Source organism: Sorex araneus, chromosome 5 (genome assembly GCF_027595985.1).
Source record: "Sorex araneus isolate mSorAra2 chromosome 5, mSorAra2.pri, whole genome shotgun sequence".
Taxonomy (NCBI): Eukaryota; Metazoa; Chordata; class Mammalia; order Eulipotyphla; family Soricidae; genus Sorex; species Sorex araneus.
Genome location: NC_073306.1, coordinates 152963915 through 152988511, shown reverse-complemented (window position 1 = coordinate 152988511; position 24597 = coordinate 152963915). Strand labels below are relative to the sequence as shown.

Sequence of the window (24597 nt, the reverse complement as noted above, 5' to 3'; positions counted from 1 at the left end):
GGGACCATATGGAACGCTGGGGATCAAGCCTGGGCCGGCCGCATGCAAGGCAAGCGCCGCCCTAATTGCTGTCCCACATCTCTGGCCTGAAATGCTGCTTGTACCGACTTTGCTGGGTTACTGGGAGAATTCCACAGTTTATTAAGAAGAACCTCTCTTAGAGTCTGGCAGAAGGTTACTGAGTTCATAGCAGTCAGAGAAGCCTGCTCCTTGGGGACTGATTAGTTTTGGAGATGATGTGCCCGGTAATTATAATGCTTATCACGAGTGTCCCAAAGTGACAGAAAATACCAAGACTGCCTCGCCCAATTTACTGTGCTACTGTAACACAGTCCAAGGACAGCTGTGTTGTGCTAGTGACGGGATAAAGGAACATCCGAGACACACCACGCAGCACAAAAAGTTGTATTTATTGTTTCTGAAATCACATCATAACTTTAGGTAGTTTGTCATGTTCATGATCTCCAAAAATTCAAAATTCAAGTCTGCTCCTCCATTCCTATCACTGACTCTGATCGCGAAGCTCTTTACAAAGCATCTCCTTAGGGACACCCAACTCCTGGCCGTGCCAGGCACTGACTCCACCTTTACAAATCTCTGCGACAATGGAAAAAATAAAAGCACATCGAGACACCAAACTGTCGCTGAATCCTACCATGTTAAATATCCCCCTTCCGCGCCCTTCCAGCAGTTCACTCAAACGTGCTGATGTCCAGGTGTCCCGGCGGAGCCGCGGGGAGTCGGAGGAGGGGCCTAGGCGCTGTTCTGACTGAACCGCAGCAGGAACTCGATGAGGGTCCTGGTGGGCCTCCCGCTCATGCCTTTGCGCAGGTAGGGGACCTCATCTTTGTTGGTCATCACTCCTGCGATGTCTAAATGCGCCCACTTCGGGTGAGTCACAAATTCTTTCAGGAAGGCGGCCGCCGTGCACGCTCCCGCGGACCTGGAGGACAAACACTGTCATTTCCTCCCGCCGCAGCCGGAGCCCTCTGTGACTCTGCTCCTGCTGAATGGGCACTCTGACCAGAAAGCAAGTGTCCAGCTTCCCTGTGTTTGGGGATCCAATCTGGTGGCACACAGGGCTTACTCTGGTCTCTGTGCTCGGGGCTTACTCCCAGAGGTGGTCAGGGACCATATGGGATGCCAGGGACTGAAGCCAGGTTGGCTCTCTGCAAGGCACGTGCCCTCCCCACTGTACTATCCTTTCAGCCTCCCTCTGTCTCAGTCAAACAGACGGGCGGAAAACCCAGCTGTGCTCAGCGCTTACTCCTGGCTCTGTGCTCAGGGATCACTTCCGGTAGTGTGCCAGGGACCTCATGTGATGCCTATGATCAGACAGGGTTGGTTGTGGGCAAGGCAAGCGCCATCCCCGCTGTGCCATCGCTCTAGCTCCTAGAGTCAGGCTTTTATTTTATTTTCTCTTTTAGGTCACACCCAGTGATGCTCTGCACTCAGGAATTACTCCTGGTGGTGCTCGGGGGACCATATGGGATGTCAGTGATCAAAGCTGGGTCAGCCATGTGCCAGGCAAACGCCCTATCTGCTGGACTATCGCTCTGGCCCAAGAGTCAAGTTTTTAGGACTTTCATTTTTCCCGGAGACAGGAATCAAACCCAGGGGCTCAGGCACACAAGGCCACGTTATGGGCCCTTGGCATGTATTAAGAGGCTAACCCAGGAATCACTTTCAGAATTGTGAAAGTGATTCCTGGGTTAGCCTCTTAATGTATTAACAGCCTGTCACAAAATCTCAATATTTGATCCACGATAACACATTCCCTGCTGTTTTCCTTACCATTGCTTAAAAGCATCTTTCGATATGAAAACATGCAAAATTCTGACAAACACTTGGGAACTAGCCTTAAAACACAAAAGGTAGTGCAAATCCCTGCTGTACAGGCATCACGTTACAAGGAAACTGGAGAGCCGAACCTCTGCTGAGAGGAACTGCAAGTGGTCGCGTGGGCAATGAAATACGACGCGGAAAACGCGCTCATTTTACACACCTGTACTTCCCAATGTTGTTAAGATCAGCCAGCTGGCAGTCCACAACCTGTCTGGTGTAATGTTCAAAAAGAGGCATCCTCCACACGCGGTCCCCGGTCTCCACGCTGGCCTGCGGGAGGGATGGGAACGAAGAACCGTCACACCGACGAGTCCCTGAGACGTTCCCAACTTGACAAGAGCTGCTCTGAGCTGTGCCGCCGGGCCGGGACGCCCCACCACAGGGGCCGTTTCAGTTGCAAGATGGCACCCGCGGGTGACGGACGGGACCAGGCCCCGGGACAGTCCCTGAGGTTCACAGGGAACTGCTCAGGTGAGGGCTCTGGGTCGAGACTCACAGGCCGAGTCTGGCGGAGCAGTATTCCCAGAAGTGGGCGACACGGCTCTGGGGGACACGGCAAGATGACAGGGAGCTGAGGGCGTCACTTTCTGTCTGATCCTACAGCGATACCCAACGCCCGAGGAACCTCTGCCATAGGGCGTCTAGGTCTGGCTTGGTGGCGCTTGTCACCAAGGAGTCATTTTCTCCCCCATCTACTGTATTTACTGTGAGCACCGCCCAGTGCTGGGGAAAGAACACCCAAGGGCCGCGGCGTCCAAGTTCCCACAGGCCAGACAGAGGAACCTCTAGGACGCAGGAAGCCAAGGAGCAGCCCAGGCCAGCTCTGTGGTGGCCCCGGGGACACTGCTGCAGGCCACTGAGGCACAACACCGTGGACTTCCTCTTCTCTCTTCCTTCTTGTTTCTGGGTCACATGGGGATCGGGGACCCTGCGGGGTGCTGGGGGATCGAACCCAGGTTGGCCATGTGCAAGGCAAGTGCCCTACCCACTATATATGCCTTTCCGGCCCCCAAACTTGAGTTTGTTTCTCCCCCCCCAAAAAGAAAGAAGCCTAAGTACTAGAACTTGTGGGTAGCTTGCTAAGAGAACTCCTCGGAGCACTGTGGGCTGGGAGCACAGGGCCTCAAGGGTGGGGCCAGAGAGGCAGAGCCGCTGTGTGATGTAGCAAAGATGCTGGGTGGTCCTCTGATGGCCATCGGGAGGGTGTCAGGGGACCCCGTGTGCCTCCACACGGGCGAACAGTTTGTTCCGGTCACTTCCCCGTGTCAGATGGGAACAGCCCGTGGACCCATCAGGGTCCTGGGGTTCAGGAGACACGGGTGGGATGGGGTTGGGGATGCTTCCTGCTGGAGGGTGCGGACGGAAGAGGAGCACACGAGGCCTGGAGTGGACACTGGCAAAGGGGAAAGCTGGCCCCAGAGGCTGCGCGGAGCCGGACACGTGGAAGGAAGCCAGAAGAGCCACCAGCACAGGCCGGCTGGGAAGACCGGCTGCAAAGAACCACCCTGATCTTGCCCAAGACAGGCTGGCCACGGGCGGTGCTCGGGACCCCCCTCCTGGCCCTCGTGCAAAGGCTCACCTCCTTTCCTGGCTCAGGGCTTCCGCGCGCCTCAGCCTCACCCCCCACCCAGCCCTGTCTGACTCATCCCGAGGCCACCGGCAGGGAGGCCAGGGGGGCGTCGTGTCCCAGGGTGAAGGAGCGTTTCTCAGAAGTCCAGAGCGTGATGAGTCGCATTTACCCACCGTGTGTGTCCACAGGGGGTCTAGAGCGCGCAGACCCCCTCAGAAGCAGCGAGGTGGAGCCTTAGCCGTTCTCAGCCAGAATAACCGAATCATTATCTGCCTATTTTGAGGTTCCGTTCCCCAAATCTTACCTCAAACAGCTTGTTCCACAGCCAGGAGGAGTTGGTGAAGACCCCGGTGGCGCCCGAGCCCAGCGCTATGTCCATGGCACCTGCGAGACACGGGTCCCTGGCGTCAGCGCTCCAGGTCCTGGCCAGGACGGTTCTCTGAGGCCCGCCTGACCCAACCGCCACATCTACCCATTTCCAGAAAGGCAGGAGTGGGGCGGAGAAGCCCTCACAGCCAGACTCGGGGCCGTCCTCACTCTCCCGCTAGAACCCACTGTTGAACAGGCTGAGGGGCCGGGGGCCAGTGATCAGATAGTGAGGAAGGCGCTTGCCTTGCCCACAGCTGACCCGGGTTTGATCCCCGGGCCCCCGTGGCTCCCGAGTCCCGCACAGTGATCCCTGAGTACAGAGCACAGCCATGTGAGGCCCCCAAACAGGGGCCGGAGCGATAGTGCAGTGGGTTGGGCATTTGCCTTGCACGTGGCCGACCCGTGTTCGATCCCCAGCATCCCACATGGTCCCAAGGAGTAATTCCTGAGTGCAGAGCCAGGAGGAAGCCCTGAGCATTTCCTGGTGTGACCCAAAAAGCCAAAAACACAAAACAAAGCCAAGGGTGCCTTTCCTCTTAAAGGAATCGGGAAGGCAAGACTTCATGAGGCCTCGCCGGGCCCACAGCTCTTCATACACTTCACAAAGCTGCATCTCTGCGCAGCCGCACCCTCACACACAGTAACCTGGTTCAGAGCCTGCCCGGCCCGCCAGACGGGGCACCCTCAGCGCCTTCCTCTCCAGGAGCTGCTGGTGCACCCCCTCTATGGACAAGATGACAGACGCTCTGCTAAAGTCACATGCTCTCAAGGCCTGAGGGATACTTGCCTTGAACCCAGAACCTGGGCTTGATCCCTGGCACCCCATGTGGTTCCCTCATCCCCGCCAGGTGAGTCCTGAGCACTGCTGGGTGGCACAATCCCTGCCTCCCCCCTCATCCAATTCAAAACAAATCAATTTTTTTTGAATGCTCTCAGAGACAGAAGGACTCTCGACAGCAGGGGTCTCCGAGGGTGGGGGACGAGCTCCTGCCATAAACACGGGGCGGAATGTGGATTGCTGCGTCCCCGTGGGGCCCAGCTCCGGGAAGGAGAAGGTTCAGCATCAACGGTCCCCGCGCCTGAGCCCAGAGGCAGGGAGGCGGCGGGGACCAAGATTCCTCCCGGGCCCCTGCCAGCCTGCGCAGGGCAGAGCAGCGGGACAAAGGCCGAGAGGTGCCAGCCAAGGGGGGCCTGGACACGTGTTCCATCACACGCCTGAGAGGAAACAGGATCCCATTTCGGCCCCAAGGCAGGCTCTCGAGGCCAGAGGAAGAATTAAAACTCAAGGGTAAGAAAGGGATCCCAACATTAATCTCCTTAGCTTGGGGTGGGGGAGGCGCACTCAGCCGCTACTCCCAGGCTAGTGCTCAGGAGACCTTCCCATGCCAGGGCTCGAACCCTGCCCAGCCTGCATTCCAAACACATGCTCTGAGTGCTCACTGGCTCCCTGAATTTTTCATTATTTTTTTGGTGGGGGTTGAGGAAGTAGGGGAGGGGGAGGCTGGGCCAGACCAGTGGTGCTCAGGCTTTACTCCCGGCTCTGTGCTCGGAAACGTCTCCTGGTAGTTCCAGGGACTCCTGTGTATGGCCAGGAGCTGAACTGGGGTCCGCGCCTGACCCCTCCGTCCTAGCTCTCAGGTCCAGCTCCTCCTTTTCCCTTTCCTGGTGTTTCTTTTTGATCTTTTCTTTTTTTTGCTGGTGCTGTGAGGTGCTCAGGACTCACCCAGGGTCTGTGCTCAGGGCTTACTCCTGGTGAGGCTCTGGGGGTCTGCAGGGGTGCTCGGGAGTGAATCTGGCTGGCCGGGTGCAAGGCAAGTGCTGCCCTATGGCTCCCGCCCCTGGTCTATTTCTCTGGCCCTGCAGGGCTTACTCACGGCTCTGTGCTCTGAGAGGACTCCTGACAGTGCTCAGGGACACATGGGGCCGGGAAATAACTGGGGGTCTGTCACATGCCAGACAAGTGCCTAACTGCCGACACTCTCGGGCCCAGCCCCCGACTCCTGCGATGCCTCGGGGTGGCCACATCTGAGCCACTCGTGATTCCTTGTCTCAGAGTTACAGACTGGACTACCCAGAACATTCTCGAAACGGGAAGCCTGCGGGTCCGGATGGGTTGCTGTAGGATGACATTACTTTGTCCTCTCCCCCCTTGCCACAAGTAGCTTGTCCCGGTTTTCCCCGGAGTTTAGGCTTACCCCAGTCTCACCCATCAAGGTGTTCCTGATTCTCTGCCATCCCTTTGTTTAGCTGTAATCACTTCTCTATGCTCTCTTCCCCAAAACAGTTAATCTGCGGCTTTCCCGTAATCTGACTCTGCTAATTCGTAAGGTCAGACATTCCTAGGATACTGAATTTGTATTATATAAATTAATATTGCCTTTCTCCTCTTCTTGTGCCTTTTGAATAATTTACTCTAAAGCAATGTCCTTTTTGTATGGACACGAGAAGACAATATTACGCTTTTGTAACTTGGGAATTAATTGGCCTCGAATATTATTCCCTCCCGGGCATCTGCTTTCTCCACTTAAGCCTCAGTTGCCCTCAGTTCCTAGCACCCTAAAAGCAGGGTCCCGACAAGGGATGGGACGGATCCAGGGCAAGCGGTGAGTTGTGTGCTACCCTGGCATCGAGATGGGCCTGGCCAAAGTGCCTAATTCTTAACTACAAATTAAGAGCTTGATCATAGACAAATGCTGTCATGATCCAAAAGTAATGATGAGACTAGGACCCTGCTAGGGATAGGAAAGACTGATTTGGCCTGAGCACTGTAGTCTGAGATTGAGATGGCCCCAGGACAGCAATTCCATAAGCTTTAATGCATTTCTTATTGTGTCCATACAAAATGATTAATATTATGAATTCTTAAATGTTTGCTGGCTGAAGAGAGGAGAAACACACTCATGGGACTCCGCCCTTGGGTGGAACCTCCTGCTGAAAGAGAATTAAGTCCTAGGAGAAGCATCCCCTGAGGGAAAGGAACCTTACCCTATTGATGGTGACCACACCTATGTGTACACCCCAGCCCCCTCATGCTGGGGAGATTTAACTAGGCTGTAAGAGTGGGTTGGGGGCCAGATCCAGAGATCCAGAGAGAGACCGAGAGCCGGGAGAAAAGCAGAGGGAGAGAATGAAATAAACTGATCAAGCAACCAGTGTGGCCTTTTTCCTTCTGTCGCCTGCCCTCAACCGACAGCACACACAGCGGTTCCGGGGCACCGAACTCGGGCGGTGAGACAGAGCCGCCCGGAGAGCCCGCGAGTGCACGCACCCCGTCGGCGAGCCTTAGTTTTTTACAGGTTGCGGTCGCAGAGCTGTGCCTCTGGCGAGGCTGGGAAGGGGGCAGGGCTGGGTCACCTGTGAGGGTGGCCGCGTTGAGGATGACCTTGGGGTTGAAGGTGTGCGCGTAACACAGAGCATCGGCCAGGATGAGCCTCCCCTCGGCATCCGTGTTGTCGACCTGCAGGGTCAAACCGAAGGCAAAGTGTCACAGAAGGCTGGCATGACCTGACCCCCCTGTCCCCTGGGGGCCCGGGGACAGCAGTAGACAGAAACTCAACTTTGGCTGGGACCGTACAGTACTGGGCACCACTGTCCAATGACAGTGAGAAGCACCTGGAACCATTAACTTCAGCAAAAAAAGAAAGTTTTATGTATTTTATATATTATAGACATGTATATCATATATGATGGTCAGACTTCTTCGTCAAGACCCTGAACGAACTGTTTGAGGCTCTTTGTGTTCCTGGAGCGAGCAGACGCCATTGGGCTACACTAGCATGTGACAGGGACAAATGGAGACCTTACTGGCGCCCGCTCGAGCAAATCAATGAGCAATGGGACGACGTGATACAAGTGACATGTATATTTATGTATTTTATATATTACATATATGAATGTATATATTTTTAATGGAGAATGAACATAAAAATGAGCTAGTGCAATGTCTGTGATCAAGAACCCCAACACAGGCCTGGAGTGACAGGGACACGTGGGGCCGGGAAATGACTGGGGGTCTGTGTGTTTTTGTGTGTCGTGGTTGGGGTGTATGTCTATGTGTGTGGTTGGGGTGTACATGTCTGGTGGAGTGTGTGTGTGTGTGTTTGTGTGTGTGTCTGGGTATGTGTGTGTGGTTGGGGTGTGTGTGTGTGTGTGCGCACACGGCCAGGGGAGGCCCCCCACCCAGTGTCATGCAGGACAGTGTTTCCCACCCAAGCTCCTCCGGGGAGACCCGGAAACCTTGTTGCCCTAAGCAGGGCTGTGTGTTACGTGCTCGGCAGGTGGGAAAGAGGAAGAAGATGGTAGGAAGAGTATCTTCCAGATGCCCTTGAGACACAGGCATGATTTGCGGCGTGGCTCACCTCGGCCTGTGCCCGCACCCCGTGCCCACTCACGGTCTGCCTGGTGTGATGTTACCCGGGGCCCTGGGGCAGGGGCTGTGTATCCGTGCACAAACCTGGATGGTCTTCCCGTTCTTGGCTCTGACGACATCCCCGGGCTTGTTGGCCTTGCCGCTGGGCATATTCTCACAGAGAGGGGCCAGACCTGTGGGAGGGAGGAAGTGAAGACGGGCACGTGCAAAGTGCAGGGCAACAAGAGGCCACGGCCACGAAAGCCACAGCCCCGAGGGCTTTCGAGATGAAAGCCTGATACGGCATACCGAGACCTGATATGGCATCTCAAGGGTCCAGCTGACCTTCTGCACAACCCCGGCCTCTTGGGAAGAAGCCTTAACCCAATTCCACCGGGACGGCACCATCCAACATATGCCAACGGTGGCGAAGTCGAGCCCGGTGCTCTTGGCACGGGCTAATGCCAGAAGGAGAGTTCTGTTTAGTTTGGGCCCCATCCAGTGGTGCTCCAGGCTTACTCCTGGCTCTGCATTCGGGGATCACTCCGGGTAGGCTCAGGGGACCATAAAGTGGCCATGTGCAATGTACTAGCCCTCCCCTTAGCAGGAGAATTCTGGAGTCAAGAAAACTAAACACACACGCAGTGAGCACAAGAAACATGTGGTCCCCTGTGGGCTCCGGAACTGGACTGAGGATGTGTGTGACCACATCCACGCACACACAGGACATTATTTTCAGATGCCGCCTGGTGTGAACTCAACATGGGGGGCTGGGGGGCAGGGGGTGTGACTGTCCTGCCCAGTGTCCCGTCTCTGGAGATCAAGTTCAGGGAACCCTGTCAGAGCTAGGCAACTTCCTTTCCAATAGTTCGGCAAAGAAGGGGCAGTATGGGAGGTAAGGCAAGTACTTGGCACACGGCACATCAGCTATAACGGGGTCCCGCATAGGGTCCCCTGAGCACTGCCGGGTGTGGCCTAACACCCTCCCACTGCTCTGCCCAACACCAAAAACACAAAAAAGTCAAAACTATGGAAGTCAGCAAAAATGATGAGGGATGCTGAAGTGGGCGAGAGACAGTGAGAGCCCCCCAGACTCCCCCGGTAACCTAAGTGACATACACACTTAACCCAAGTCACGTGTACAGAGACAGAGCAAACTCACACACATACACACAACTATGTCACACACAAAGAAAACTCCCAGCATTGTGTCTAAGTCACACACACCAGTCATTTAACTTAAGACACACACACACACACACACACACACACACACACACACACAGCATTGCATCCAGCATCCGTCTGTACCCGCTGCAGTGCACCCGGCACTTTTCCATCCTGCAGCGTTTAATTGGTCCCACCCCCGTAACCCAGACCACGAGCCCCGAGGCACGTGGCCCCAAATGTCCGCCACGTTTGTTGCGCAAGTGAAACAAATCAATCCCAGCGACAGCCCCGGATTGCAAAACCCACTCAGTCATCTCAGACGAGGAAGACTTATCTCGGCTCGCCGGCTGCTGCGCATGAGAAGCCACGGAAAGCGGCTCCTGGGCCTTGTTTTCCTCCTTCCTGCGGCTGGCGGGAACCCCGTCTGCGCTATCAGTCCCCCGGCGGGCCGCCCGCCCACTCACCCACGATGTTGATGGGCAGGTTGAGCTTGGCAGCGGACACGATGGCCGAGCAGATAGTGGCCGCCCCGCCCATGTCGGCCCTCATGAGGTCCATGTTCGCGGCAGGTTTGATGGAGATGCCGCCGCTGCAGGGAAGGGAGACAGACACGTGTGCGGTTAGCAGGCGAGCGGGCCGGGCTCTCCTCGGCCGGGCGACAGCACGAGAGCCGGGCTTCTAAGCCTGGACCGAGGGATTCCAGGCTCCCCGCGGCAGCGGCATTTCAAAGACGGATCAATAATGCCTTCGAGCAGAGATGGAGACAACTCCACAGAGGCGCCGGCCCACTTTCTCCTCCTAGAGGGACTCAAGCCGTGGCCTTGGCAGCGTGCCACGGGCACGGCTCAAACCCCAGCCCCTGCCTCGAGCTCCCCGAGCGCCCACCTGGCTGCATCCCCGCGCAGCCCTGACGGTCAGGGTGCCGAGGGGGGCCGGCCAGTTCAGAGGCTCAGGCGGAGAGCTTGGCGCCTTGTTTCTGCCGTTTCCATGCCGTCACAAAGTTTCCTGTCTGTTACAAGTCCTCGGGCAGAGTCCCACATCCCCCACCCCAGGCCGGGACCATTCCAGAACACAACCCAGCCCACGGGAACGGCTGTGATTAGAAGGGCTGCTGATTGGAAATGCTGGGGCGAGCACAGCCAATGGACTGTTTCTTCTTCCCAAACCACACCCGGCTGCGCTCAGGGCTTACTCTGGCGCTGTGCTCAGGGATCACTCTCAGGGGGCTCGGGGATCAAACCTAGGCCGGCCACGAGCAAGGCAAACACCTTAGCTGCGATGCTATCATCTGGCCCGCAGCTAGAACTGACTCACTGCGCCTGGGAGAGCAAAGGCGAACTGCCACCTGTGGTCACTGCCGCACTTAGTACGGTAACCGAGACACGGAAACAGCCCGACTGTGGATGAACGGGTCACGAAATGCTGGTGTACAAGGACTACTATACAGCCCCAAGAAAGAATAGGACTGTGCAATTTGCAGCAACATGGAAGGAGCTAGGCGGAGTCCTGCCGAGGGTCAGAAAGGAAGGGACACAGAATGATCTCTCAGGTATGAGACTTAAAGATACACAGCAGGGTAGCAGCAACAAAGGGCCAGAGGCAGCAGATTGCAAGGCCTAATCCCCACAATTGAGCTGGGGGCGGGGAGTGCGGGTCTTTGGGGGAGGAAGGTGGGTAACTCTGGTGATTGGTGTGGTGTTGGGACTATGTACTTCTCATTAGTGCTCATGTAAAGCAGAATCTCAATAAAAAGAATTGTTTTAAAAACTGGTCTAACTGCTTGGCAATTTGATAGTTTCTTCACACAAATTGCATGTAACTCTTCATTTCAGGCATCTACCCAAGAGAAAGACCAACTTTCATCCACACAAAGGCTTGTGGAGAAGCCTGGCTTAATTACCACCTAGACCAAAATGGAAACCATCCGATTTTCCTAAGCAGATGAATGGATAAATAAGTGTCAATTCCTTCCATACAATGGAATACTACACAGCAACAAAGATGACCACATGGCTGGCATGACCTGTGACCTGACTCATCTCTGTGTTAAGAGGAAAAAAAAGGAAAGGCCAATCAGGAAAGAGTCCAGGAATATGAATTCCTGGATGAGGTGGTGGGTGGGAGAGAATGACAGCAAAATGTCCCCAGCGAGCCTAGAGTGTGATGGGAAAAGTCCTAGTTCCATGACTGATGATGGGAGGACGCATACACTTGTGAAAATTCACTGAACTGAAGAAACACTTAGAGGAAGAGCTTCCTGTGTGAGCAAATCCCAGGTCACCCTTCCCCCTTTGAAAAAATACTTAATAACTATCAACTGTGCTTAGGGCAAAGTCCACAATCCCTCGGGCCTGGAACAACCCAGTTCTGCCAGCCAACCCAGTTCTGCCAGCCCTCCGGCTGTCCTGCCGGCCTCTGCCAGGTCCCACACAGGGTTCCAGCCACCCTGGTGGTCTTCCAATACCAGAACCCCCCACTCCTTCCTGCCTGCAGCTCTCTGTTCCTCATTGTCTCATTCCACCTCTCTTCCGCATCGGCAGCAAGAACTGGCCCTCCCCCACCCAGTCATGCCTCTATGCTAAAGAATCCCAGCACACATGCGCTCGCGCACGCGCGCGCGCGCGCGCACACACACACACACAATCCCAGATTGTTGACATCTACAACAAGCTTGGTTCAAAAGCTGAGCATGCAACGTTTGCACTGAGACCCTGGCCCGGGGCAGAAAAAGCATCGCAATTTGCAAGACTTCTGCCAAAGCTCAAGCCTGGAGTTTCCTTCTACACCAGACAAGTAGGACAGCCATGCATGGAACTTAAAAGTGGACACTGGCAGTGTGTGTGGCTGAAGCTCAAAACTTCAGTGTTTTCGACGGTGTGCCCAGGAAAGCAAGTTCAGAAGCAGAGCCTTCCGGAAGCAGTGGGTGGGAGACACAGGGTGACCCTGGGGCATCTCCGTGCTGAGCAGCACTGCAGAGGGGCAGGAAGTCACCTTCAGAAGGGAACTACACCGCCCACGAGTTTAGGGCTCGCCCAAGGTCCAGTGCTCCACCCACCCACATCTATCTCCCACCGCGGCCAGAGAAACATCCCACCTTCAGGACAGGCCTCAGAGGTCAGAGAGATGACTGCAGCTAAGCGGACGAACTCTGAAGCCCCTGAAATATGCAGCCGCATATGCGGCCATACAACACCTCCAAACTTTGCAGAACTCATAGCCCAGGAGAAGCAAGAAAAATAGGTGGGGAAAGAGTAGCAGCTCACTAAGCTCAGTGAATCCTCAGGCCAGGACATTAGCTACCATTATGAGATATTTATCATGACATGCAACAGGAAGTCAATTAGCGCCTGCTATAGGAGCAGACTTAGGGGTGAGTGGGGAACTAGGGACAGGGTGGAGGGAAGGAAGGGCACACTGGTGGTGGGCTTGGTGCTGGAATACTGAATGCCTGAAACAACTGTATTGTGAACAACTTTGTCAATCACGGTGTTTAAGAAAGTAATATATATATATATATATATATATATATATATATTTAAAATATATTTTATGGCTCTCGAACTTGAGGATCAGGTTTCAGATGGACCAGGATCTCCGTGACTTTGGGGAAAACACCTTAGCCCATTAAAATTTAGATAGGAAATTTCAATATAGTTATCTGACCAAATGATAAATCAGAAAGCAAAATATTTATATTTTTTCAATTTTATGCCTGTGAACTGTATTTTGTCATTCAAGAACATATGTGTCTACTGAAATGAATTAGGAAATTAGAGTTCTAGTGTAAGAGGGGAAAAACCAAGTTTAGCAAATGCTTGTTCTGTCCCAAGTTTAAGGAAAAACAACAAAAAATCATCTAACCCAGTTTTTTTTTTCCAAGTCTCATACTCCATGAGCACCCTAAAACAAATATCCACTAGGATCTATATCGTATTTCCCAACTCAGCTTCCCCTTGGTTGAAATCATCCAGAAATAGCTTCCAACTCTAAGGAATACTTACATTTTAATTACCTACGGGGGCCTTAGAGAGGTCAGCTCAGGTGACCTGAAGCAAGCAAGGGGAAGACAGCCCGAACTCTCCGGCTGCCTCACCAACACCCGCGGGGAGTCTTGGATACGCAGAAGGAAGCATCGAGTGTACAGCGACACCTCTCAATGGGCCCGAGTTTCCCGGGAACATGTCGTTTTACCTCCCCCGGGTGCGTGCTCACCTAGCTCTCTGATGCCTGACCTGGGGTAATGTCAGCGTGAACATGCCAAGCGCCTCGAGTCTGCCAGGCGGGGGGGCATTCTGTAAGTGGCAGTGGGATCCACTGAGAGTGGGCGACAAGCGTGAGCCTAGCCCGGTGCCTCTGAGGCCAGCTAGACAGCAGAGCACCCTCCAAAGCCCAACGCACAGAGCCGCAGGAAGTACCTGTCGAAGGTGATTCCCTTCCCCACAAACACCAAGGGCTGCTCGCTTGCGTTGGCGCTGCCTTTGTAGTGGATTTCCAAGAAGACCGGAGGCTCATCGGATCCCTTGGCCACACTCAGGAAAGATCCCATCTCCTGCTCCTCGATCCAGGACTTGGGTCTGCAATGCAGGAAAGATGCAGTCAGATGCTGTTCTCTGCTGCAGCATGCCCTGTTCCGGGTGGCTTTGTCTTTCCGTGGCGTTAGGGCTGGAATGCAGGGCTCCGGGTCTGTGGAGTTTGTACTCAATCACTGACTTACAGAAAGGACTTTACAAAAGCTCGTCTGTGTGTAAAAAGATTAAAAAGTGGGGCTGGAGCAATAGCACAGCGGGTAGGGTGTTTGCCTTGCACATGGCTAACCCGGGTTTGAATCCCAGCATCCCATATGGTCCACTGAGCACTGCCAGGAGTAATTCCTGAGTGCATGAGCCAGGAGTAACCCCTGAGCATTGCCCGGTGTGACCCAAAAAGAAAAAAAAATTAAAAAGTGAGAATACAAACTCTTAAAATATGGACCTGGTAGTAAGGCATCAATGATCACGTCTTAGTTACCATCCATGTTTCTGGGGCCAGAAATCACGAGATTCTGTGCCTGATTCCTCATTATCTGACAAAGTCACTATAACCCCATCAAAAGCTCTGTGTAACCTGTTTCATACAAACGAACTTCCAAGGGGCCGGAGACAGGCTCAGTGACAAAAGCACATGCTTTGCATGTATGAGACCTTGCTTCAATCCACAAAAACAAATTATATTCCAACAAGAAAAAAAATAAACACCCCCCCAAAAAAAAACCAAACCAAAACAAAATTGTAACAAATACACTTACATGCAGTGAAACCCACTTCTACTGTTCTACTGCAATACACAAGGATACATAAAGACAGTGAATACTGATTTCATGTTAAACCGTGTTTTATGTGGAAGTGAACCATGCAAGGCAGGTGCAGCATTCCTGCACTACTTCCCTCCCGCCTCAGCCGTGCAGTTGCTGAAGCTGTCTTGTCCTTTAGGACTTTTTTGTTTCTTTTTTAAATTTTTTGGACCAGACCAAAATTTGGGGATCACTCCTGGAAGGGCTCAGGGGACCACATGTGTTGTTGGGAATCAAACCTAGGTTTGCCACAACCCAGGCAAGCACCTCCCTCTCTTGTAGTCTAATCTCTCTTGCTCAGGTTACTTCTTTAAAGGTCTAAAGTAAAATCAGTGGTGTCAGATAAGCTTTCTGTTTACCACAAAAAGTTGTGTGTGTGTGTGTTACATAATATTATGGCTGGAGCAATAGCACAGCAAGTAGGGCATTTGCCTTGCATGTGGCCGGCCCAGGTTTGATTTCTCCGTCCCTCTCGGAGAGCCCGGCAAGCTACCAAGAGTATCTCGCCAGCACAGGAGAGCCTGGCAAGCTACCCGTGGCGTACTCGATATGCCAAAAACAATAACAGGTCTCACAATGGAGACATTACTGGTGCCCGCTCGAGCAAATCCATGAGAGTGATACGGTGATACAGTAGGTGGGAGCAGGAGGTGGACGCCCAGGAGCACTGGGGGCCAGGGAGAAGCCCAGGGTGCTGTTCCCTGCGCTGGGTCTGGTCTGGGCAGAAGTGAGGACAGAGTGGGGTGGGGCATGGCAAGGGCAGAACCCGGGGTTCCTCCTGCACAGGAAGGGGAGACACGGGGCCGGAGACCCTTGGGGCCGGGCCCTCAGGACCACCTTCCCGAAATCACCTGATGTGGACCTCGGTTTTTGTGCTTGCGCTTTTGAGGTTCTTCTCGATGATCTGTGCAAACTTGGTGGGCGTCATCTCGTTGGCCGGCGTCTCCATCAGGCGGCGTGCCAAGTTCTGCCCGCTGGCAAAGAGGACTCCTTTCTGCCAGGCCTCCTGGTCCCCACTGGCAGGACAGAGAGAGTGAGTGCGGGGCTCGCGCCCCAGAACGCTGACCCTGCCCCGGCATGGCAGAAGCTGCCACTTGATCTGAAGCCAAGAGGGAAGCCAAGGGGCGAGGGACGACGCCCACGGCGGCCGTGGGTCCGTTCCTTGTGCTCTGACCCCCGACACTCAGACAGGACAGTGCAAAGAGGACCCCGCAGGGCTCTCGGCCCTGACCCACACCACAGCTGCCCAGGCCGGGGCAGGAACCCTCTGCACCCACAGCGGGAAGCTCAGACATCACCCGAGGAGCCCCCTGCTCGGGGGGAGGGCGAGGACAGGGCTCCTACATCGGTGCGCCTCTGGCTAATGGGTGCTAATGGGGTGGGGCGTGGAGTGGTGCAGGGAGAGGGGACTGAGGTCACCGTCGCTGTGCTCAGAGGTTACTCCTAGCTCTGTGCTCAGAGCTCACTCTGGAGGGGTTAAGGGGACCGTGTGGGTGCAGGGGTCTCGATCTCAGGCTGGCTACGAGCAAGGCCAGTGCCACAAACCCAGAACTCTCTCCAGTCCCTTTGATCTTTCCCTTTGAAAATGCTCACAGGGCTGGGGAAGCAAACCCAGGACTTCCGGCATGCAAGGCCAGTGCCCTGGACGCAGGTCCGAGGGTCGGTCAGCACCGCCTCCCTCGCCGAGCTGCGGGTGGAGGGGTCTGCATACAAGGACAGACGGGCAGGACTGGGGACGTGAGCAGAAGCCTTCCGTGGGGCGGGTCAGGGGGCAGTTGTGGAGGGGGCGTCCAGCCCTGACACTGATGCCGGCCCCCGTCCAAAGGCCCCCGCCCTCGCCGGTCGTTCCTTCACCTCCCGTGCAGCTTCGCCGTCACCACCGTCTTCTTCTTCTGCTTCAGCTCGTCGTACTCATAGAGGCCGAGCAGGGCTCCCTCGGCGGCCGCCTGCGCGTCCCCACACGGGTCCACCTCCACGGAGGTCAGCTCCAGATCCTGGACCTGCCTGCAGCCCGCTGACAAGGACAGGCCACGGAAACCGTCAGACAGACAGACAGACAGACAGCGCAGCCGGGACACCGCCACCTCCTCTCAGAAGCTGGAGGCTCCCACCCCCTCTCCATTGCCCAGTGACGGCCACCACTTCCGGCCGCCACCCCCAGCTCCCCCACACCTAGAGGGAGCTCGGCCCTCACTGTCTCACACGCCTGAGACACAGACTTCAGCTCCCCCCCCCCCCCCGCTAAAGCAACGACAGGAGAAATGGCGACTCTGATGCTGAAGCCAAAGAGCTGGCCAAAGTCCATCATTAAGGTCCTCCACGCCCAGATGCAGCGCCACGCCAACCGCGGGAAGTCAATCAAGCGAGCTCACGGGTCAAAGATCGACGGAGCTCCTAGCCCCTGCCCAGCCAGGCTGCCCAACGCCTCCTTCAGCCCAGGCTCCAGAGCCAGCGGCACCCACCTCAGCGCCTATAGGTCAGCCAACTGATGCCTCGCAAACCTGCCAGACAAACAGGTTCATGAGGCAGCTCAGGGCTGATGAGCAAGTACCAGCACCGTGTGTCCACTTTCTTCCCTTTGTCACCAGGAGGACTCCCAGCCGCGGAGGGGGAAAGAGGAGCCACCCAGCAGGGTGGCTTCCTGCTAAGCGAGACCCCTGACACGCGTACGGCGACAGTCAACGAATGAGCAATAGTGAAACTGCCTAGCACTGGTTGGGGAAACAAAACCACCATGCGCTGCCCTCTCTAGCACCCGCCAGGCCTGCTGGGGAGCGAACCCGGGCCTGGTTTAGGTGAGCAGTTTCTCTGTGGCTGTGGGTGAGACGGGGATAGAGATATGGAAAACAAAACGAAACAGAAGTCCAGAGAGAAAGAACCGTAAGCAGGCTGATCCGGGTTCCATCCCTGGCACCCCGTACTGTCCCCCAAGCCCTACCAGGAGTGATCCCTGAGTGCAGAGGCAGGAGCAAGCCCTGAGCCCTGTGCCCACACATCAAAACACCAACACACACACACACACACACACACACACACACACACACACACACCCCCACAAACATCCCAAACCCAATGGGGAGAAAACTCAAGTTTTAAAGCTGATCCCAGGACCGAGAAGATAGTATAGTGGGTGCCAGGAAGATAGCACAGTGCGTAGATGAGTTACATCCAATCCCTGCACCGCTGGGGGGCCCTGAGCCTTAGGAGTGACCCCTGAGCACAGAGCAAGGAGCAAGCCCTGAGAACTACCAGGCAGGGGCCCAAAATTGAAAAAAAAAAAAGAATTAAGCGAGCAGATCCCAGAGACTCCTCACACCTGGCAGTGCCCAGGGCTACTCCTGGCTGTGTGCTTGGAAGTGTTCTGGGGGGCACACAAGGGGTTTCCGTGCAGCACCAGGGGTGGAAACCGACCGCCAGCACGCAGACAGATGTAGGCCACCGAGCTGGGCCCGGCCGACGCTAAACTTCCATCAGTATTAGGTCCAAATCGCACGATTACCTGCAACGGCAGCTCTGATGTTCTCTTTGCCTTCATTCCAGTTTTCCAGGTCATCGACTCCTGCCGTCTTTTTGCCAAGGCCGACCACCACCACACTAGGGAAGTCCTGTTCCACAAACACACAAGAATAGTGTCGCCACCCCACCACTACCTGCTCTAGCCTGTGTACACACACACACACACACACACACACACACACACACACACACACACACGCATGCACGCATGTACCCTGCTCTCCCCTCTGCTACTCCAGCTCCCCCAGCCCCTCTCAAACACCTGACATCACCTCAGTACCGGGCAAAACTCACTGTGAAACGTGTTAGGAAGCCCTGTTCTCGGTGAAGTGTTCTAACTGGGTATTGGGGGGACAGAACAGGGATAATCCTGCAACTCATTCTCACAGGTAAGACAATGCACCCCGTTCAGGGCAACGCCACAGAGCCAGCCTACAGGCTCAGGAATCTAGGGGGGTGGGTGCGGAGGGCACGGTCCTTTTGGAGAGAAATTTGCCTCTTTACATGCAACTAAAGCAGATGCAACAGCCACCACAGTTGGCAGCCGGTGCTCCTGGGAGCATTACCCGACACTCTCCTCTTCATCTCTTACCTCATGCAGTCCATAGAAGGTCCGGGTCTTGCCTGTCTTCAGCGGAGGTCCAGACCTGAAACAAGAACACAGGTTGTTTCAAACATCACAGTTTGCACCGCTCGCTTAGGAAAGTCAGCCACCCCAAGCATCACGACAACACTCTCCCCCATTCTGTGAATCTGCTGCACTTGTTTCCCCCCAAAAAAATACGGAATTCTCCCAGGCCTGATTTCTCAGACACAGCTGTTCTAATTCAAGCTTACGGCCTAGTAGGGGCTGCAGAGAGAGGGCACAGCAGGCAGGGCGCTTGTATTGCATGAGGCCTCCCCTGCCTCCCCCCTGTTCCGATCCCTGAGCTCAGAGCCAGGAGTGATCCCTGGGTGCAGCCCCAAAACCAAAGGCAATAGAAAAACCTAGCACTTTCTGATAAATTGGACTACACACTTCTCTGAAGGTCGACAGCAAGGTGACACCAGGGATGGCAGAAGAGAGTGATGTGGTTCTGCCGTCTTCCCAACGAGACACGGGACACCAGGAGGGGCCACGCTGACGGCAGCGTGCTGAGAAGGGCAGATGGATGCTGGGGGCAACTTCCATGGCAGACAGGTGGCAGCAGGCGCTCCGGTGGGCAGCTGCCAGTTATCAGTTAGCAAAACCGGGCAGCACCCGGTGGAGTGGATCACTCAAGGCGCCGGAGACACCCCCGTCTCCTGGGGAAGGATGGGTCACTGAGAAGGGGGTGCAACTTCTGCTCCCCAAAGATCAGGCAGCATTTTCCGACCTATCGGATGCTAATAGTTTATATCCACAACACAGAAAGCAAAAAGCTGCCGGGGCTGGTGGTCCCACGGCACTGTGTCCTGCAGCTCCGGACCTGAGATGATGCATGAAGGGGAGACTCAGGGTCTACCCGCTCGGAAAGGCTACAAAGTCTCTCACACACCCCCCAGGCGGGACTTACATAAACTTTAAGACCAAGATGACTGGCCAGTTCATGGAAGGCCAGGAGCCGCATCCTTGGAGGGTTGTAAAAACAGCCAGGGACACGTGGGAATTAAAGGGGAGCGAGGCCGGCGGGAAGGCAGGAATGTGGCTGAGGAAATCTGGTACTTTCCAGACCCTAGGGTGATGGAGCTGACTTCCCGAAATCGCAGACCCACCCAAACCCAAAAACAAAGGACCAAAGTGCATTCCAGAGACATACTTTCACTTCCACTGACAACTTCCTGGATTTGGTGCCTGTTTATCTACCCACCAAGAAATCGGGGCCAAAACACTCCATCGCGGGGGCATTCTGACAAACGGGGATGGACTTACACGCTCAGAGTTTCCCTCAGCTTTCCGGACACCAATTTATCAAAATTCTCTCCTGCACTTGTAAACTGAGGCACATCATCGTCCTTCTCCTTACTGTAGATTCCTAGAACCAGGCCCTGGAAGTGGGAAAAGACGAACACAAGTTGAGAGGTATCACACACATCTGCTGCCCCTCAGGGGCCCTGAATTCCAGGACGATCAGATCACTGCACTCCAAACGTGCCACCCAGGGCCCAAGCAGAATGAAGCGCAGAGAGCAGCCTGGCTGGACAGGCAGGGCCCTCGCACCCTGAACACTCCTCCGAATTCCTGCCAAGGCAACAGTAATTCTGGGTTCGTTCGGGGCCTCAGGGTCCCTTTGCTTGGTTAGTTTTTTGTTTGTTTGTCTGTCTGGGTTTTGGGACACACCAGTCAGTGCTCAGGGCCAACTCCCAGCTCTGCACTCTGGGATCACTCCTGGCGGGGCTCAGGCTGCCACGGGTCCGACACAGGCCTGAGGCCAACGCTAAGGAAACAAATGCACTGGCACGGAGTGAGGCCACCGGTCAAGCGCCGCAAATGAGAGTCTCAGAACATTCTGGCTCTGGGCTGCTCCAGACTCTGACTGAGAAACAGATGCGGGTGGGGCTCTCCTTCCCCTCAAAGGCCAGGTATGAATCAGGAGCGAGAGGTGCACGCTCAGGCCTGGAGAAGGGCCCTGTCACCAGAAGCAAGAGTGAGAGTGAGTGAGAGAGAGAGAGAGAGAGTGTGTTGTGTGCGTGAGTGTGCATGTGTGTGTGTGTGTGTGTGTGTGTGTGTGTGTGTGTATGGGGGGGGGGCAAGCCTTGTCGGGGAACTGGAGGAGCATGTCTAGTCTAACTTCCTCCCGTCTCCTGTTACTTCCCCGCTGGGTGCGCAGAGGCACCCAATCCCAGTCACTGACCCAGGGACCCATTCCTGTCCCATCCCCCACCTCCCCAGCTCTGTTTCCGAGGCTGCATCACTTCTTGGGCCTCGAAGGCCTCTCTGCGCCTTCAGTTCACACCCTCCAAAGGGTCCCACGTGCATGGATAAATATCAAATACGGGTCTCGACCCGAGAAGGGTCAAGGGACCCCGTTCTCTGCCCAGACACTCGGCCACAGAACTTAGGAGACTCCAAGGAGTTTCCCTTCCGGCTCCCCTCCCCGCAGACGCCCTCCCGGGCAGGAATAGGACCCAGGGTCTGGTGCCATGGTACAAGGGGTGTGGTATTTGCCTTGCACACAGCTGACCTGGGTTCCACCCCTCCCGCCACCACCCCTCGCACCACCAGGACTGATTCCTGAGTGCAGAGCCAGGAGTAACCCTGAGCATCGCTGGGTGTGGACTCCCAAAACAAAATAAAATAAGAAGAGGAAAAAGGAGACACCAGTTCTGAGGAGCAGCCAGCGCAGAGCATTAGGCTAAAGGCGGGGCTCTGCGCCGAACACTTCTCTAAGGAAACAAAGTAAGGGAATCATCCAAGGCCACTTCCTCACCCTCCCAGGGCGACTGAAAGAGACATGCACACAGCCAGAAAAGATGCCTCTCTTCAGTGCCTCAGCCTTACTGGACAACCGTCCCACAGGCCAGAGAGATGGGACAGAGGGTAGGGCACCTGAGGCGGACCCCAGCTCCATCCCCCGCGCCACGGAGGGTCTCCTGAGCCCAGCCAGCAGTGGTCCCTGAGCATAAAGCCAGCCCTGGGCACTCCAGAGTGTGGCCCCCAACACCAAAGGGGGCAAAAGAAAGCAGCACAACCACACTGGTGGGGGACTTACACCCCGCTGTGTCTTCACTGCCTCCCCCATCCAGGCAGTTTCCTTGGCGACGGTCACTTCCAAGTTCCGAGTTCCACAGACTGCCCCATTGCCCAAGATTCCACAGAATCACGAGGGGTGGGGGGTGAGCGAGGGAACAGAGCGGGCTTGTCCCCTGGGTGGGCAGCCACCGGGGATCGCCAAAATCAGGTGACGCCTAATCTGGTCCCCTCCCCTGCCCGAGCAAGAGCAGAGGGCCTGCGGGCAATCTCCACTTCAACATTCTTCGCTAGGGTCAGTGGTTCCTTCCGGGTCCCCAAGCTGCGAGTCCCAAGCTAGTGGCCTTTCCTTCCCGCTCGGGATCCTTCACATTCCCAACGTGCCCTGCCCCACTTTTAGGGGGCTGGGGGAGTGCCCGAGTTGGCCTGGACCAAGGCTGGGCTGCTGCTCGCCGCGCTCCCTTCGGCGAGGCGGGGTGTCTCTTGGCAGAGCCCGTTTCCCTAGAGAGAGAGAAAAGCTATTTTCCTCCAGAAACCCTTCCAGCACTTCGCTCCCGGAGGACCTGGGTCCTTTCTGGCCCCGAAGCGGGGACCCGCCCGTGCAAGCGACGGGAGGAGGAGGAGGAGGAGGAGGAGAAGGAGGAGGAGGTCCCGGCGCGGGGCTCGCGCGGGAGTGCTCCCCCAGGGGCGCATTCTCCCCCAGCTCGAGACTCCCCCTAGCTAAGGTGTCTGCACCACCAGAGCACCATGCTCTGCTGGCTCGCGGCGAGCACGACACAACATGATGAAATAAGGCACAGCCCGGGGTGGGGGTGGGGGGTGCAGGAAACGGTCACTCCAAGGCGCCCTTTCTCTCCTTTCCGGCCCTGATGGCCCTGACCCTAGCACCCTCTTCGATGCAAACGAAGACGAGCGCACACCCTCGGTACGGACCCGCGGAGAAATCCCGGTGCCCAGGCGGAACCGGGGCAAAGGCAGAACTTTGCCGCTGACCCTTTGCAACTTGGTGCAGAAGCGCGGTATCTACCCCGCGGCCGTGGCCACCCTCCGTCCCGCTGGACCCGGCGCTCCCTCACCTTGGTCATGTCTGCAGCGACGAAGCCCCGAGCCCAGAGACGCTGCACGCCCAGACGCTGGACCGCGACTCGCCCCGCAGCCGGAAGAGGCAGCAAGAACATCTTTCCAGCGCGGCCCCTGCGCCGCCCTCCGGCGAGCACGTGGCGCCGGGGGCGGGGCCTCTCCGGGAGCGAGCGCCTGAGGCCGGGGGCGTGGCCGAGCGCCGGGGGCGTGGCCAAGCGCGCCGCCGCCGTTCACCTAGAGGCGGGGCGCGGGGCGGGGGCAGGCGCGCGCGTACGTGCTCGGGCACGGGGCGAGCGTGCGTGTGTCCTGGCGGCGAAGCCTGCGCCAGGCTAGTGGGCGTGGCCGCGAGCTCGCGTGAGTGCGCGTGCGCGTGCACGGGTTGACTGAGGCTAAAGTGGGAGGAGTCGAGGTTAGAGGGGCGGGGTAGAGGCGGAGCTCCCTGGGCTCTGGCCAAGAGGAGCGCAGCTCTGAGTTTGGGGGTGAGGGGCTGGCCGCGGGGTCAAGGTGGCTGAACGTGCTTCGTAGCGTTGAGCCAGAGGTCAAACTGGGCGGTGAAGCCGCGCCGCTGAGTTCTTTTTATTTGTCCTTATTTTTGAACTTTTTGACAAACTTGTCCCAGTGAGGCAGCTAGCTCAAATATTGGTTGGGGGAAAGACACTTTTCTTTTTTTTTGGCTTTTTGGGTCACACCCGGAGATGCACAGGGGTTACTTCTGTCTCTGTACTCAAGTATTAACTCCAGGCGGTGCTCAGGGGACCATATAGGATGCTGGGAATCGAACCCGGGTCGGCCGTGTGCAAGGCAAACGCCCTACCCGCTGTGCTATTGCTCCAGCCCCAAGACACTTAATTATTTTTTTTATAGGAACGGTATTTTTTTTTTCACTGCACAAACTTACATAGTTGAAAGAAGGCACCTTGGAGAGGAAAATCATTTCTAATGCTAACCCTAGTGTCTGAGGAGCAGAGGTTGGCAGGGCTGGCTGGAGGGAAAGAATGTCTACTACTTCTAGGCGGAGCGAGGATTTGGTCATCCTTTCTTGAAGGCTGTATGGTAGATCCTCTCGTTCTTCATCAGAGACCAAAGTTGCATCATAAACTCACCAGACTTACCTGAGGTTTTGTGTATTCACGTGGAGGACGCAAATCTTTGTTAACACTTTGTAGCTTTTCCTCCTTCCAATGAGCTCAAGCTGCAGCTACCACTAAGAAATGGAATGTAAAATGAGTCAGAGAGAGGGGCACAGACACAGAATGATCTCAGGCCTATGTGGGATGTAAAGAAACACAGCAGGGGAGTAGCTAAAGCGCAAAGGCAGTAGAAAGAAAGAACAAGAGAGTTGGTCCTTACTGGGAAGCTTGCCACTGGTGGGGGAGGGGGAAAGTGTCAGGGAAGGGCCCACTGGGACAATGATGGAAGTGGTCTCTGGGGTGCGGAAAGGAGGGAAAGTGATATGCATGATGCCCTATTAGCAACAGTACTGTGAATCAGTGCCTAAAAGGAGGGGAAAGAAAAGGAAAAGAAAGGGGTGTGGGGGGGCGGGGGCGGGTGTATAAAAGTGCCTGCCATAGGGGCAGGATGGGAAACAGGAGGGAAATTGTAGACAGTGGCGGAGTGAAGTGGACACTGGTGAAGGGATTGGTGTTGAAACATAGTACACTTGAAACTCAATCATGAATAACTAATTTGGTAATTCATGGTGATCCAATTTTTTAAAAAGT

The 24597-nt window shown here is 55.6% G+C and overlaps 1 protein-coding gene across 1 annotated transcript; it reads right to left on the bottom strand.

Annotated features, from left to right (window-relative positions):
- Positions 1 to 391: 391 nt before the first annotated feature.
- Positions 392 to 23027, bottom strand: LAP3 (leucine aminopeptidase 3). Its single transcript, XM_055140605.1, has 13 exons — positions 22873 to 23027; positions 20039 to 20154; positions 18740 to 18794; positions 18131 to 18236; positions 16486 to 16645; positions 15483 to 15647; positions 13718 to 13876; positions 9767 to 9891; positions 8238 to 8326; positions 7139 to 7241; positions 3720 to 3799; positions 2006 to 2115; positions 392 to 943 (listed from the first exon to the last, which is right to left on the bottom strand). The coding sequence occupies exons 1-13, from the start codon at positions 22972 to 22974 to the stop codon at positions 754 to 756; spliced, it is 1560 nt and encodes a 519-aa protein (XP_054996580.1). The 5' UTR covers positions 22975 to 23027; the 3' UTR covers positions 392 to 753.
- Positions 23028 to 24597: the final 1570 nt, after the last annotated feature.

Bases quoted from the DNA above. Each gene is read 5' to 3' on its own strand.
- LAP3 (XM_055140605.1), bottom strand. From the start codon at position 22,974: ATGTTCTTGCTGCCTCTTCCGGCTGCGGGGCGAGTCGCGGTCCAGCGT. The intron at 20,155-22,872 runs GTGAGGGAGCGC...TCCCACTTCCAG, and splicing joins TCGCTGCAGACATGACCAAG to GGCCTGGTTCTAGGAATCTA. The intron at 9,892-13,717 runs GTACTTCCTGCG...CCTTCCCTGCAG, and splicing joins AAGGGAATCACCTTCGACAG to CGGCGGCATCTCCATCAAAC.